Source organism: Choloepus didactylus, chromosome 1, assembly GCF_015220235.1.
Source record: "Choloepus didactylus isolate mChoDid1 chromosome 1, mChoDid1.pri, whole genome shotgun sequence".
NCBI classification, from domain to species: Eukaryota; Metazoa; Chordata; class Mammalia; order Pilosa; family Megalonychidae; genus Choloepus; species Choloepus didactylus.
Window position 1 is genome coordinate 423117 of NC_051307.1, and position 14970 is coordinate 438086.

Below are 14970 nucleotides of genomic sequence, written 5' to 3' on the forward strand. Positions count from 1 at the left end.
ACCGGATAAAAGTCTGTTTCCTAAGGACCATGGGAATGGCACTTTGTTACTGTATAATGCTCTTTAAGTGTTAGTGTTTTGTTGTCTTTGTTTCTTGGGGCTGCCAAAGTACAGAATCTTAATGACTTTCAACAACAGAAATGTGTTGTCTCACAGCTCTGGAAGCTCCAAGTTCAAAATCAAGGTGTTGACAGGGCCACACTCCCTCTGAAACCGGTAGGGGAAAGCCTTCTCTGCCTCTTCCAGATCCTGGAGGTTGCTGGCACGCCTTGGTGCCCCATGGCACCCTGTGGCCTGCAGCCGCAGCTCTTCAGTCTCCGCCTCAGGCTTCCCATGGGCTTCTCTCCAAACTTCCCTCTTCCTAGGATGACACCCCACGCACTGGACTCAGGCCCACCCGAATCCAGCAGGGCCTCCTGTTCACTGAACTCAGTCTATCTCTAAAGACCCTATTTCCAAATAAGGTCACATTCTCAAGCACTAGGGGTTAGTACCTTTTTGGAAGACACAGTTGATCCTGTAACAATCCTTATTTGTCATCTAAATAACAGTCCCAGGAGGAAGCGAGGAGAGCTCCGGAGAAAGCATCTCTGTCTTAGAGAACACGTGGATCATCATTAACAGAATGTTGGCTGAACATGAAGTTCGGAGGTGCCTCAGGTGAGGTCTCAGACAGACAGGAGGGACGTGCTGGCAGACGCTAGAGGGAGGTGAGCCTTGCTATAGGGTGGTAGGAACCCTGGGTGGATTGTGCTCTGCTGGGTGGAAAGTAGAGCTTGTAAATGAGGAAGCAGGATGTGGAAGGTTTGGTGCTTACAGCAAAATGCCTAAAAGCTGAAGAAGGAACCATCAGCAAAAAAGACCCAGCCCTGGATGGTTTGGAAAATTCTCAGCCTACCCAGATCTCAAGCTCTGAAGCCAAGGGTGTGGCTGGCCACCATCTGCTAAAGAGATTGGGTGTAGCACTTGTGAATCCAGTCAGCCGTCTCGGCAGAAGGAGGGACAGAGATGGCTTCTTCAGGAAAGCTCTGCCGAAGACCCTCTTGTCTGATAGCCTGGACCCCTGTGAGGGTTTTATTTCGCTTAAACAAGGCCGGCCTGGGCTGAAAGGGCAGAGACAGGATGAAATGAAGCAAGACTGATTCTGAGAGAGAGCCACGGTTGCAGAGCTCTGGGTCAGAGGGACTTCCCTGGACCAAGAAAGCAGGGGCACCACCCCGGTGGTCGGAAGTAGGGGCTGCCAGCGTGGTGGTCAGGGAGGGTGGGCTGCCCTGGCAGGCCCAGAGGACGGAATGTCAGCCCACAGAGATGATTCTCAGGGCTTGCAATCTAATGGAATTGCCCTGCTGGGTTGGGATTGCTTGGGACCGGTGACCCCCTTTTTCCTTCCAATTTCTCTCTTTCAGAATGGGAATGTCCCACAACCGTGTTTTAGAAGCAGTTGCATTGCTTTCATGTTTCACAGATCCACAGGCGGAAAGGAATTTTACTCCAGGATGAACTACACCTCCCGTCTTATCCATAACTGATTTAGATGAGATTCTGAAATTAAGAGTTGATACTGCAGGGGCGTAAATGTATTTTGCATATGGGAAGGATGTGAATTTGGGAGGGCCAGAGGGCAGACTTTTATGGGTTAAATTATGTCTCCCAACAAGGTACATTGAAGTCCTCACCCCTAGTGCTTGAGAATGTGACCTTATTTGGAAATAGGGTCTTTAGAGATAGACTGAGTTCAGTGAACACGAGGTCCTGCTGGATTCGGGTGGGCCTGAGTCCAGTGCATGGGGTGTCCTCCTAGGAAGAGGGAAGTTTAGCGAGAAGCCCACGGGAAGCCCAAGGTAGAGACTGAGAGCTGCAGCTGCAGGCTCAGGAGACGCAGGTGAAGCCTCGGGAGGCAGCTGTGGAAGTGGGCGCTGGGTAGAGGCTAAGAGCCTGTATCGCCTTGAAGAGACTGTTGGTCAAAGTATTTCCAGTTTTAGCTTTACTGTAGACTTGATCTTCCCTTCTGCTAGCCTGTGTAGGTGGAAGCTTGGGCTGTTAAGACCATTGGCCTTTAAATGGTGGTTCAGCTGATTTGTGGCATCAGGGCTGCACAGACAGAACAGTCGATCTAGAGCTTTCTGAATAAGGCGCCCCCTGCTCCTGAAGTCCCCAGGGGAACGCCTTCGTCCGGGCACAGCGGGGCTGGGCCGTTGGCACGCGCTGACCCACACCCACCAGGCTGGTCTGGACCTTGTCTCCAGCTGGTGTGGAACCATCCCACCCCAAGGCCAGGGCACCCATGTGCTTTCCCAGGTCCCGCTTCCCGCCCAACCCGGGTGTCTGACGGCTTTCCCTACCGCCGCGTGACATCCCACCCCCAGGACCACAGGCAGATATTCGACCCCGTAGCCTGGCTGATTTGGAGAAGGGGTTTCCAGAAATCAGGCAGTGACCAGTCGTAGTCTCACGTTCGTTAGTAATTGTGCAGGTGATGAAATAGTTATTGGTGACTTCTAAGTGTTAGCTTGCCTTCAGCTCTACCTTGTCACAGCATCTGGGGAAAACGCCTTGTCACCAGGCAGTGCTGTGGGTGGCTGTTGAATCTCAGTTCTGGCAGCTTTTCTTAGGGGGCCCTCAGGTGTGCTGGGCACCTCCACGCCAGTTGTCTGAAGCCCAGAGAAGCCCAGTGGCCACCTGGAAAAGGAGAACTTGTCAACAACAGGCGTGGGCCAAAGGACAGTGGAGTTGGAACCCAGGTCATGAAAATCAGACATCTGAGCCTGAAGTGTTACTTTCCCCACTAATAATTCACTTTTCTTTTATAATGGGGTACTTTGTTTAAGTAGTCTTACACAGATGTCCTGTTCTTCTTGGTGTTCTCTTTTCTACGTATCTTTGCTGTGCAGGGCTGTCCCACATTCTACAGATGTTTCGCACCCTCCCACACCCACAAATGCCACCCTGGCCCTGAGACATTATTGCCACCAAAAATGTTCCCTCCCATTCCCATAGTGTCCCCACCCAGCTGCGAGCCCCCGATTTGAAGACAAGTGCCCTGCGAGGGAAACGCCCTCCCTGCTGCGAGCAGACCCACTGTCTGCTGACAGTGTCCAGCCCCCGTCTTGTCATTTGGGCCCACATTGATCCCAAGGCTGTCACCTGCTAATACGTTCTTATTGTTTTATTATCTCACATATGCTAAAGGTTCCGTCACCTGCTTTAGAAGTTACCAGTCATGTTTCCTCCACACTTTCCCCCTCGGGCTGAAGCAAATCTCAGGCATCATATCATTTTATCTGTAAAGATTTCAGTATTTAGTTCTTTTTAAAAGAAATGCCATTTTCACCTCTTAAAAATTAACAATAAATGTTTGATGCAGTTAAATATCTAGTCACTTCTCAGATTTCCCTGATCATATCGTAATTATTTAGTATGTTTGTTAGACTCAAGACCAAAATGAGGCCATAAATTTCAGTTAGCTGGTGATGATTGATCGGAAGGTCTTGTAATATAGCGATTCCTCCCTTGTCACATTTTTTCTTTGCAGTTTATTGAAGAAAATAGGTTGTTAGCCCAGTAGCTTTTCCATCACCTGGGTTTTGGTGGTCACATGTCTGTGCTATCACTTGATACATTCCCATGTCCCCTGTAGTTCCTTTACATGGGGTTAGATCTAGAGGACTGACCAGAGTCAGGTTCCATTTTCCTGCAGAAGTTCCTGCTGATGGAGGCACCTGTGCCTTGGTTGTTCGGCTCTGCCCACGTCTGCCTGGCAAGTGGGCCTTGCACAGCGGTCACTGCATCCCCAGCTAAAGGGGTTTCCTCCATAGAGAGTGCCGGGCCTGTCCCACCTCCAGCACCCAGAGGCGCAGGTTATTTGGGCAAACCAGGTAAACGATCGATCCCAGGATCATGCGCTTGTTTCCTGGAAACTTAGCACAAGTGACTCCTGAGTTTCGGTTTGGCTGGTTGGTTCCTTGTGCGCTGGCGGATTTCAACATATCAGGTGTGTTTCCGTCTGTTAGGGTTGCTCTTTATTTTTCACTGGCTATTGGAGGCCTCTTCTGGTGGCCTTGGAAGCCCTTTGGACACACCCTGGGAGTCTTCAGTGCCCCAAAGCTCAGCTGCCCTGGGCAGGCGTGGGGTCCTACCTCGACCTCCGTCTGTGATCCAGGGGTCCTCACTTCCACCGGGGAAGAGATGCTGAGACCACCTGGCTTAGGCCCTGGTTCTGGGCAGAGGAAGAGATGGTGTTTGCTTTTAAGGTTACATATGTCATGAGTTGATACTGCCAGCTCCAGTTGGGATTCAGGGCTGTGGGGCTTTTACTCAGCTCGTTGCCCTCTCTCCCATGCTAGGAAAGTGTGGCTGATGACAACCCTCACGGGATGACTCCTTTACTTGAGGCCGCTCTGCTACAGCAGCCTCAAATACTGGTCTCCACCCCACCACAAAATATGAGCTTTTCAGATGTCTCATGCAATTCTCTTTGCCCTTAGGACATGCCCTATGAGGGATGGGCCCTCCAATTTCTATGATTTTAAGTCGCCTTGGAGAGTTTCTCTCTGTGGGGCCAATGCCACCAACTGGGATCCAGTTGGGTTGGGTTTGTTTCTTTGATTTTACTTTCAGTTTTTAGATTGCATTTTAAAAATGTGTTCTGTGATTATGTAAAATGTATACATGGTTCCAAAGTCAAATCTAAAAGTGAGGACCCAGTCCATTTTGTCTCTGCTTGTTCACTCCTTCCCTCAAAGGAGGTCATTTAAATCTGCTTTTATGGTTTATTTAACTTCCTATTTTTAAGATCGCAAGTTACAGATTATGTGTGTATGTATGCATGTACAGTGTGTGTCTGCGTGAGTAGGTATCTGCCTGCCCTTTCTTTGCTAAATGGTAGAAAGTTGCACATTTCCTCCATCTCATTTTCTCCTGGGGCACTGTCTCCTGGAGCTCATGCTCTCCCCTTCCTCGTGAGTGCCACCTTCATGTGGCACAGTGGCCATCTCCCCGGCTCCTCGTTAGCGCACACCTCCCTCCCTCCCAGGCCATCGACAGCATCCACCAGGTGGGCGTGTACTGCCTAGCGCTGGTTCCCGCCAACACCTTGCCCAAGGCTCCTCTCGGAGGGATTCACGTTTCTGAAACCAGGCAGCGCTTTCTGGAGGGGATTTTGCACCCGTGCAATGTGCTGATGTGCCCGCACACCTGCGTCACTAACCTTCCCAAGCCTCGCCAGAAGCAGCCAGGTCAGTTTCACACAGCAGTGTGCATCACTTCCAGTTGACAGTGGCCGTGTTCCTGCTGAAATGGTGACACGCTGTCAGATAGTATGTGGGGACAGCTCCCGTCTTTGGGGCTGGGGGTGAGGGCCAGCATGAGTGCGAGCAAACCGGGTTTGTTACCTCCCCCTGCTTCTTCAGAGCCCTGCCACAAATAACCTTACCACCTTCCCTGGGTGGTGGTTTCCACCTGCCTATTAAGAACCCATTTTAATAACTAAATTCAAGAATAGCATCTTGGCTTTGGAAAACTGGGAAATGGTTCTCTTGGTGTAAAAGTGGTGCCCAAAAGCAGACTTGGAGTTGTAGGGTTTGAGGAGCTTTGTGAGCATCCTGTACTGCTGGGGCTGCCAGCTGTGCTTGTCTGCAGCCACAGGGCATAAGTGCTGCCCCCCTTGGCCCCCTGGGGGGCCCCCAGCTAATGTCATTTTCCCTGCCTTGGTTTCCATATATTTAAAAACTAATTGTTAAGGCCAGTTTAACTATTACATGCAGTTTTTCCTTCTTTTGGTTATATAAACTTTTAAAACAGCTAACTTTTGCTGACTGTTTAACAGAAAATATCACTAAATAAAATACAATCAGGAAGATTTAATTTCCTGACATGCATTAATACAGTAAACCAATGAAAGATACTAAGAATTTAGTTGTGGCTGAGGTCAAATCATGTTCCCCAAATAATGTGCCACGTGGTAGATGCCTCAGAACAGCATAGTTTACATGGCAGAGAAAGGCTTTGTTGGCAACTTAGAACATACCTTGTAGCTGGTTTTTCTCAGTGTTTGTATTTTAGAAGTGTTAAATGTCCAATTCAAATGAGATTTCGAAATAAAAAGAAATAAAGCCCCATGATGATCATGTATTAGAAATTACCAGCGTGTCATTCAAGATTTCCCCCGATGTCTAGAAGTGGGGCCCGCCTCGATGATCGTGGGTAACCTCGTTGCTGGGAAGAGGATCGCCCAGGCCTCGGGCAGGGAGCTCACTCACCTGGAGGACAGCGACCAGGCCAGGAAAGTGCGTGCCGGGCCGGGTGGGCGCAGGGCGTCCCCGAGCGCCCCGTGACTGGGCCGCCCCTCTCTCCACACAGTTCCTGTTCCTGGCCGACGTGCTGCAGTGGCGAGCCCACACCACGCCCGAGCACCCTCTGTTTCTGCTGCTGAACGCCAAGGTGAGGCCTGGAGTCTGCCGCGCTGCAGGTCAGCGGCCTCGTCGCTTTCGTTTTCAGAGAGTAAAATGTGCCTTTTGGTTTTTGGTTCTCCTTGTGTGGCACTGTTCTCTTTGCATGCTGTTTTCCGTAGAGACCTAGGTTTTTTGTATGATTCATACAACTATATTTTCATTGATTTTGTATTGGACAGGGAAATTCTCACCAGCTTGTTTTTAAATTTAAGAACAGTGTATGTATATATAAATATTCTTAAATTTGTGAACTGAAAAGAAAAGATTATTTTATAAAAGTTTTAGACTTTTCTACATTCGGTTACAGCTTTAAGATGACAAATACTGCTTATTGCCCCAATTCTGCTGCAGATTCCGAAGTTCACATTCATGTATTTTGAGCTGAAGAAGCATAACCTGTTGTGGGCAAGAAGACAAAATGTGAAAGCATAGAAAGTTAAATAACAGTAAAATTTGTGCCTGACCAGCCACATAAGCCGTAAGGACTCGAGCTTCGAAACAGTGAAGGCCCAGTCCCTGCTGAGGTGGAAAATGCTGGTCTGGCTTTCATTACTGCTCGTCCCTGGCCAGTATCTTCTCATTCAAAAAATATTTATTGAGTGCTTACTTTATACACAGTGTGAAAAGAGGGGCCTTTTCTTTCATGCCACTTAAAATAAGCCTTCCCTGCTAGAAAACAAGCACAGAGACTTTGTCTTTTGTGTTCACTGTTGTATGCGCATTCAGCAAACCTTTATTTACTGATTGACTGAGTTCTAAAGCATGGGTACAGCTAATAATTAATGACTGAGCAGGATAAAAACAGATTACAATGAGAGCCAATAGACAAATATAACAGAAGGACATTGCAGTGAGTGTGGGCAGGGGGTGGGGGAGGGGGTCTCCAGCCGGGGCGCTTCTGTGCCCTGGGGCAGGAGCTGGGCAGCGTGTGGCACGGATGAAGTTGGCCGTGGCCTAGCAGGTCCGAGGCAGTGAGTGTGGTAGGGCCTGGTGAGCTGAGGATGCAGAGGAGGCTGGCAGCAGGGAGTGCGGGGTCCTGAGTGTGTCGTGAAGCTGTTGGGGGAGGTACCCCGAACGTGTTGGGAAGCTCGGGACGGAGGGTGTTCCTCAGTTTGCCGGGAGCTCTGGACCTTGCTGAGCAGCAGGGCCATGACACGGTTTAGGGTGGCAGGAGATCTCCCTGGACTACAGAGGGCGGGCGCAGCAGCAAGGAGGCTGCCAGAGGCCATTTTCCTGCAGGAGAGCATGGTGGTTTAGAGAAGGATAGAAGCCTGAGGTGCAGATGTGCACAATTTTGAGATGGGTTTGGAGGTGACGCCCAGGATGTGGGGATGAAGAGTGGCCAAGCAAGTGGTTGGAGCACTTGTCTCTGGACAGGGGGAGCCCATGGTCAGGGCCCAGCAAAGATGCTTCTTGGATGTCCATGTGGGGCGCAGGCAGCCGTGGGGTCGCGCATCTTGCTCAGGGTGACCAGGCCCAGAGGTGCACAGTTGAGACTGTTGCCTGCAGTTCTTGAAAGGCACGTACCCTCGAGGCAGAGCGCCGAGGTGTGGGGAGAGGCCTGGCCCCAGGCACACAGCTGTTGGTAAAAGCAGAGGCGAGAGGGGCTGCGAGCATTCTGGAAAGGGGTGACAGGTGAGCCTGGCCACCCACGGGGTCCTGGTGACGTGCGCAGAGGAGGACAGGAAGGTGGCAGGACCAGGCGAAGCCTTGAGAAGCCCTGCTGAGGAGAGCAGGGAAGTGGAGAAAGGGCTGGAAGGGCATGTGTCCGGGGGAAGCAAAGGGTCGAGGAATAACAGGTTGGAGGTGAATTAGAAAGCTGTAGTGTTCTTAATCAGTGAGGCTTCTTTTGAGCAGATTCTTTGGAAAAAAAATCAATATGATGACGAAAGAATAGGAATGCAAAAAAATATGAAGTGCCTACGGAAGGCAAATGAGTAAAAAGGACAAGAGAAAATGAATTTAAATGTGGGAAATAAAAGGAAAAATGCGCAAGTGTTAATAAACTAGTGGACTTTAACAAATCTCTCAATGCATTATATCCAATCAGAAAATATTAAGTAAAAGATACAAATAAAACTGCCTCTGTGTAGCTCTACGGCATACATCAGGCACAGCCTGGTGGCCCAAGCTTTGTTTGGCTGTTGCTCCTTCATTTTTGTTTTTGTTTTAATTGTAGGCCTTTTGGTGGGATGCTCGTTCGTCTTCACTTGGCCCCTGCCCCTGTGGTTCTCATCTGGGTTCTGTCACACAGTTCTTCCGTATATGCTGGGTAGGCTGGGTTCATGAATGGAGTAATGTTGGTTTAATAACAAAATTAAGCCATATGCTGTGGTCAAATGATAAAGCGGAAACATCAGTTTGAAAGTAAAGGAACACGAAAAATATAAACCAGAAAAGTATTGAGAAAACCTTGTATAGCTATATTAATATCAGAAAAGATGGACTTTAAGACAAAAGGACTATTAGAATAAAGATAGTGTCTATATAATAAAAAATGCATGATAGCCAGTATTTACTAAACCACTGAGCCAGTGCTAGACACTGTTATTAGCACTCCACATAGTTTCCTTCTTTTAAACACCATCGTAATTCCCATTTCACAGAAAATGTAAACTTGCTGGTCTGCGGCTAAGCCGGGATCTGTGCTGACGTCCTGGCCCTGGAGCTGCGGTCCCAACCACGTACTCGGTTGACTGTCACAGAGGCGAAGGGTAGTCTTCCTGGAAGATAAAACAGCTCTGAACTTGCATGAACTTCTGTGTATTATAGCCTTCATCTTAGAAAGCAAAATTTGACAGGACAAGAAGCAATTAGCCAATCTCCTGTGCATATTAGGAAATGTTTTAACTACCACTCAGTAATTGATAAGTCTTAAATAGACCAAAAAATTGATCAAGATACAGAATATTTGAGCATGGCAATTAAGAAGCTTTATCTAATGGACATATACAGAATCATGCACTCAACAATTAGAGAATTTCCAAAACAAGCCTATACAAATACCCAAGAATTGATATCAAACAGACCAATGTCTCTGATCCCAATGCAATTATATTAGAAACCAGTGACCAAAGAGTAAAGAAAATACATAGATATATGGAAATTTTTAGTTACACCTTTCAGTAATTCAAATAAATCATAATGCAAGTTATATTTGGAAAATAACATTAGTGAAAATTGTATTTTAAAACTTCGTAGAATGCAGCTAAAGCAGTACTTAGAAGGATAGATGCAGCCTTAAATGATTATACAAGGGAAGAAATGTGAAAATAAATGACTTAAGCATCTAACCACATAGGTTAGGAAAAGAACAACAGAATAAACTTAAGAAAGTAGAAGAAAGGAAATAAGAACAGAAATAATTGACATAAAAAGCAAAGATAAAATAGAATCAACAAAAGACAGGTTTGTTGGAAGCTCATAAAATGGCAAACATTTATCAAGATTGATGAAGACAGAAGACAATTAAAAAAGAAATGATAAAGAGAACATAACTTTAGATCAAGCAGAAATGGAAAATCATAAAAAACAATCACTTTGAAGACTTAGACATGATGGACAATTTCCCAGGAAAAAATCTTACATGTTAAAATAACTGCCAAAAATGTGATTGTTTACATATAAAACTGAAGAGAATCAGTAGATAAATTATTAGAATTAATATGACTGCTGGATACACAATCAGCATGTAAAGATCAGTGGCCTCTTACACACCAGAACAGACACCAAGAACAGGTAAGTTACAGAATAGACGTTTACATTGACCCCAGCACCTGTACGACACCAGCTGTCGTCCCAGCCTCAGGAGGACGAGTGCAGAGTGGAGCTGGCCCGACTACAAGGCCACGCTTGTGCATGGGAGCGGGGCGGTCGGGGCGTTGGGTCCCAGGCCATCGGGCCGGCCGAACCGGAGCGTTGCTTTCCCGGTGACTGGACGGCTGGTGGGCACGCAGCTGGGGTGGCTCACCATCCACCCACAGGCTGTGTCCTCTGCCATGGGACCCTCCATCTGTCTCAGAAGCTGGTGCTTCGCTGCCCCCACCATGAGCAGCCCCTTGCTGAGTTCTTCCACCGCGGATCAGCTTTGCTTATTCTGGGACTTCCCATAATGGAGCCGAATTCCCCGTTTGTGGCTGGCTTCTTCCAGTGTTTTGGTTTCCTAGGCTGCTTGTGCTGGTTTGTATGTATTATGCCCCCCAGAAAAACCCACGTTCTTTAATGCAGTCTTGTGGGGGCAGAATTTATTAATCTTTCTGATTAGGGTGTGACCTCTTGATTGTTTCTGTGGAGAAGTGACTCATCCAACTGTAGGTGATACTTTTGATTAGATTATTTCCGTGGAGGTGTTACCCTACCCATTCAGCATGGGCCTTCATTAAATCCCTGGAGCCCTGTAAGAGCTTGGACAGAAGGAGCTCAGTGCCACAGCTGACACAGACATTTTGGAGACAGCCATTGAAAGCAGACTTTTGTTGCTCCACAATTTGCCTGGGAGAAACTAAGAGAACACCCTCAGATGCTTAGAAAGAAATGTCCTGGCGAAAGCCACCTTGAAACCAGAACCCTGGAGCGGACGCCAGCCATGTGCCTTCCCAGCCTGCAGAGGTGTTCCAGATGCTCTCGCCTCTTCTCAGTGAAGGTGTCCTCTTGCTGATGCCTTACTTGGGACAGTTCTATAGCCTTAGGACTGTAACTTTGTAACCAAATAAACCCCCTTTATACAACCCAGTCCATTTCTGGTATTTTGCATAACGGCAACATTAACAAACCAGAACACTGCGTAAGCTAATACCATGAAATGGGTTGGCTTAAATGATGGAAATTTATTTGCTCACAATTTTGAGGTTAGGAAAAAGCCCAAACCAAGGCATCATCAAGACGCTTTCTCCTGGAAGACCGTGGTGTTCTGAGCCGGCTGCCTGTGAGCCTGGGTCCTTGGCTTGTCACGTGCAAGGCACATGGCGGCGTCTCCTGGTCTCTCCCTTCTGTTCCGGGCTCCATTGAGTTCAGCCTCTTGCTTCCCGTGGCTTCCCCTCTGCCCCTCTCCCCCTCTTGCTTTCTCTCTTTCACTCTCGCTCGCACTCGCTCTCTTGCTTGCTCACTGAATTTCATTCTGCTTGTAAAGGACTCCAGGAATCGGAGTAAGACCCGTCCTGACCGGGCTGGGCCACACCTTAACTGAAGTCGCCCCATCAGAAGGTCTCCTTACCATAAGAACGTACTTTTCTGGTGTGCGCAGCTCCACACCGCCACGCTCACCGTGGTGTTTCAGGTTCATGCACGTTGCTGCCTACAGACCTTTCTTTACCCTCCATTGTGTGCACACCCAGGGTGTTCATCTGCTCTCCTGCTGGTGGGCGCCCTCCGAGCTGTGGCCGTAGAGCAGCTGTGAATGTGCTGGTCCGAGGCTTTTTGTGGACACGTGTTTTCATTTTCCCGGGGTGAATGACTAGGTGGGAACTGCTGGGGTTAGGGTGAGTGTATGTTGGTTTTGTAAGAAACTCCCATTCTTTGTCCCAAAGTGGCCCTGTGGTTTAACTCTCCCGGCATCGCTGTGTGTGCGTTCTGATTGCTCCGTGTCTTTGCCGATGTTTGCTAGGGCCTTTTGATTTCAGCCCTGGTGACTGACAGCATGGACTATTTTGCATGTGCCATTTTTATTGGCCATTCGTGTATCTCACTGTGTAGTGTCCGGTTAAATCTTTTGTCCTTTCCCTCTGGGGCTGTTTGCCTATTTGATACCAAGTTGTAAGCATTCCTTGTGTGCCAACTGGATGCCAGTCCTATGAGACATGTTTTGCGAATATCTTCTCCCAGTCTGTGCCTTGTCTACTCGTTTTTTTAATCAGTGTCTTCATGAAGTCTAATTAATCAGCTTTTTTCTTTTATGGTTATTGTTTTCTGTGAAATGTCCTATGAAAAACCTTTGCCTACCCCTGTCTTCTATGTTTTGTTCTAACAGTTTTATAGTTTTGGCTTTTACATTTCCATCAGTGATCCGTCTTGAATTAATTTTTGTATATGTTGTGAGGGTTGAGGTTAATTTTTTTCCACATGGATAATCAGTTATTTGTTAAAAAGCTTTTCCTTTCCCCATTGGACTGCTTTGGTCCCTTTGCCAAAAATCAGATGACTATGAGTAGGGATCTATTTCTAGGCTCTTTATTTTGCCCCATCGATCTTTTAAATCCTGGGAATTTCTGCGGTGGTCCTTCCCTCTTGCCACAGGATCCATTTGGCTCTAACCTTTCAGGGACCCTTCGAGCCCCTTTGGCTCCAAGTGCCCGCAGGCAACCTCAAGGGGCACGGAAGTCTCCCCTAGCCTGGTGCCACGCTTCCAGGCCCCTGGGGGGCGAGAGGGCACAGCCCAGCTGGGTGAGGTGGAGAACGCAGCACACATCTCACGGCAGGTGACTCCCCACCCCCCCACCCCACGACTTAGCCTAGAAACCGAGTGTGTTGGGGCAGCAGCTGGCGTCACTGTTCACTGGGGGGTGGGGGAAGGCACCGAGTGGGAAGGGGTGCTGCCGGGTGAGGCAGGGAGGCCCAGGGCAGAGCTGTCCAGCTGGTGGACAGAGTGGTGACTGCGTGCCAGGCCCAGGCGCGCTTTCCTGTGTTCGTTTGGGCCAGTGAGAGGAGGCCGCACCTGGGATAGCGATTGTGTGGATTCCCAAGAGCCACCTGCCCCGTGCAGGTCGGACGGGGACTGTGAGGCCGAGCTGGGAGTCTCGCCCTTGCACCCTTCAGGTCTTCCCCGTGGCCTCCTCTCTGTCATCTCCAGGGATGTGGTCATACTCGGCTCTGATTTTGGGGGTGAGGCCAGCTTAGAGGCTTCCCACGGCCCCATCTGCTATGATATCCATTGCTCCAAGGGCAGGGAAGCCGGTGTGGGGACTCCGCCAGTTGCTGACACTCAGGAATTGGGGAAAAGCTCCAGACTATTTCAGCCTTGCTGTGGAGCACAGCAAACCTCTCCACGATGTGCCTTAGGGCTGCACAGGGCCCCAGGAGCTGGCGTCAGTCAGAGGTAGTGCCTGGGGGCACCCCTGGCAGGTGGAGCACAGGAAGAGTGGCTGCGGCCTCGACATCCCTCTGCTGGGTCCTTCCCCAAGGGCTCCAGGCTTCCCCAGGGTCTCTGGGTCTGCTGGGGTGATTCCGTCATGGTCAACAGGTTGTCTGCCCCCTGCCCCCGGAATGAAATGACTCCCTCCCCCTGGACCCCTACTCCAGGCCAAGGCCCTGGAGCTGAGCCAGCACGGTGTGGCCCGGCTGCCCTCGCCCTGCCGGGAGTCCACCATGGCCAGGCCATCCATGGTGCAGGGGTGTCCCTTGGGCAACACCGCGGAGGGAGACAACGTGGATCAAGTCCAGGCATTGGCGGCCCAGGCCGAGCAGCCCTCACCCCACCACGCCCCAGTGACCCCATCCTCCAGGTGTCTGCTTAGAGTTTGGTCGCCCTGGGTCTGTTTCCCCAGTGGGCTGGCCCGGGCCTGGGGTCCTGCCCTGTCCTAAGTGGTGCCTAACTCAGGGAGAGGCTGGCAAGTCTGCTGGGGTTTGACACCCTTTGGGGTCCAGCCTGAGCTGAGGTTCTGCACTGCAGACCCTGCCCTCCTGGCCTCGGGATGCCCCTTTGGACTGCAGGGGGTCTCTCTCTGAGCTCTCTGCCAGCAGGAAGGGCCACGAGCCTGGAAGAAGAGAGCATGCTGGGCTGTCCTGGAGTTTTACGACTACTAGACTGAATCATACTTTTTATGTTTTCTTACGAACAACTGACACATCTGTGAGGACTCTCTGAGATTTCATCTTAGGGTCAGGGTGGAGTGAGCTCCAGGAGCAGATGGAGGGAGGCTATGGGGAGTTTCTGTTTCGGTTAAGCTGGTCACACATGCCAGTGTCCGCCAGCAGGGAGACGAGGAGGTCGGTGCGGTTGGTGCTGACAAGCTCCACGCAGTGTGAGGGCAGGGGGCAGTTCCAAAGCTATGAGGTCAAGCGTGCAAAGGCCTGTCTTAGGGATGTGTCCTTATTCACTGTTTGCCGTTTACTCATGTTTGTTGATATTCAGGGTAATGGTCCCTTGTGGGGAGGGAGCAGATGTGCGGTCGGGGTTACTGCTTCTGGGGGGAGGGGCGGCCGGTAGCTGAGCCCTCAGCTCTCGGGGCTGCTTAAAGGGTACCGGCGGCGGGGGCTCTTTCCCGGAGGCGAGGGAGAGGCGGAGGACTTGGCCGGGTCCTCGGCGAGAGGCGTGCAAGGTGTGGAGGGCGGCGATAAGGACAAGACACTCTTCATCCAGTAGGAGCATGCGCCAAAGAGGCTTTATTCAGGGGTGATCACAGGTTATATAGGCTGGTAAGAAGGGTAGGGCTGGAAAAGAGGTGAAGTAGCCTTAAATGGCAATACTGAAGGAAGAGGGGCTAGGATTGGTTCTGAGAGGACGCAGGAGCCGTTGCAGCGGGGCGGGGGTTATTCTGGCCACGGTGCATGCGCGCTGGCGGTGGCAGGAGTGGCCTTGGCACCAGGG

General features: G+C 49.9%; 1 protein-coding gene across 5 annotated transcripts in view; it reads left to right on the forward strand.

Moving 5' to 3' along the window:
* Nucleotides 1-14970, forward strand: part of DIP2A (disco interacting protein 2 homolog A) — a 123842-nt gene that overhangs the window by 86552 nt on the left and 22320 nt on the right. For all 5 annotated transcript variants that reach the window (XM_037829979.1, XM_037829965.1, XM_037829986.1 and 2 more), the window contains 3 exons: nucleotides 5033-5234; nucleotides 6175-6284; nucleotides 6358-6438. In XM_037829979.1, the coding sequence (XP_037685907.1) occupies nucleotides 5033-5234; nucleotides 6175-6284; nucleotides 6358-6438 (393 nt within the window). The remainder of the gene's footprint in view (nucleotides 1-5032; nucleotides 5235-6174; nucleotides 6285-6357; nucleotides 6439-14970) is intronic.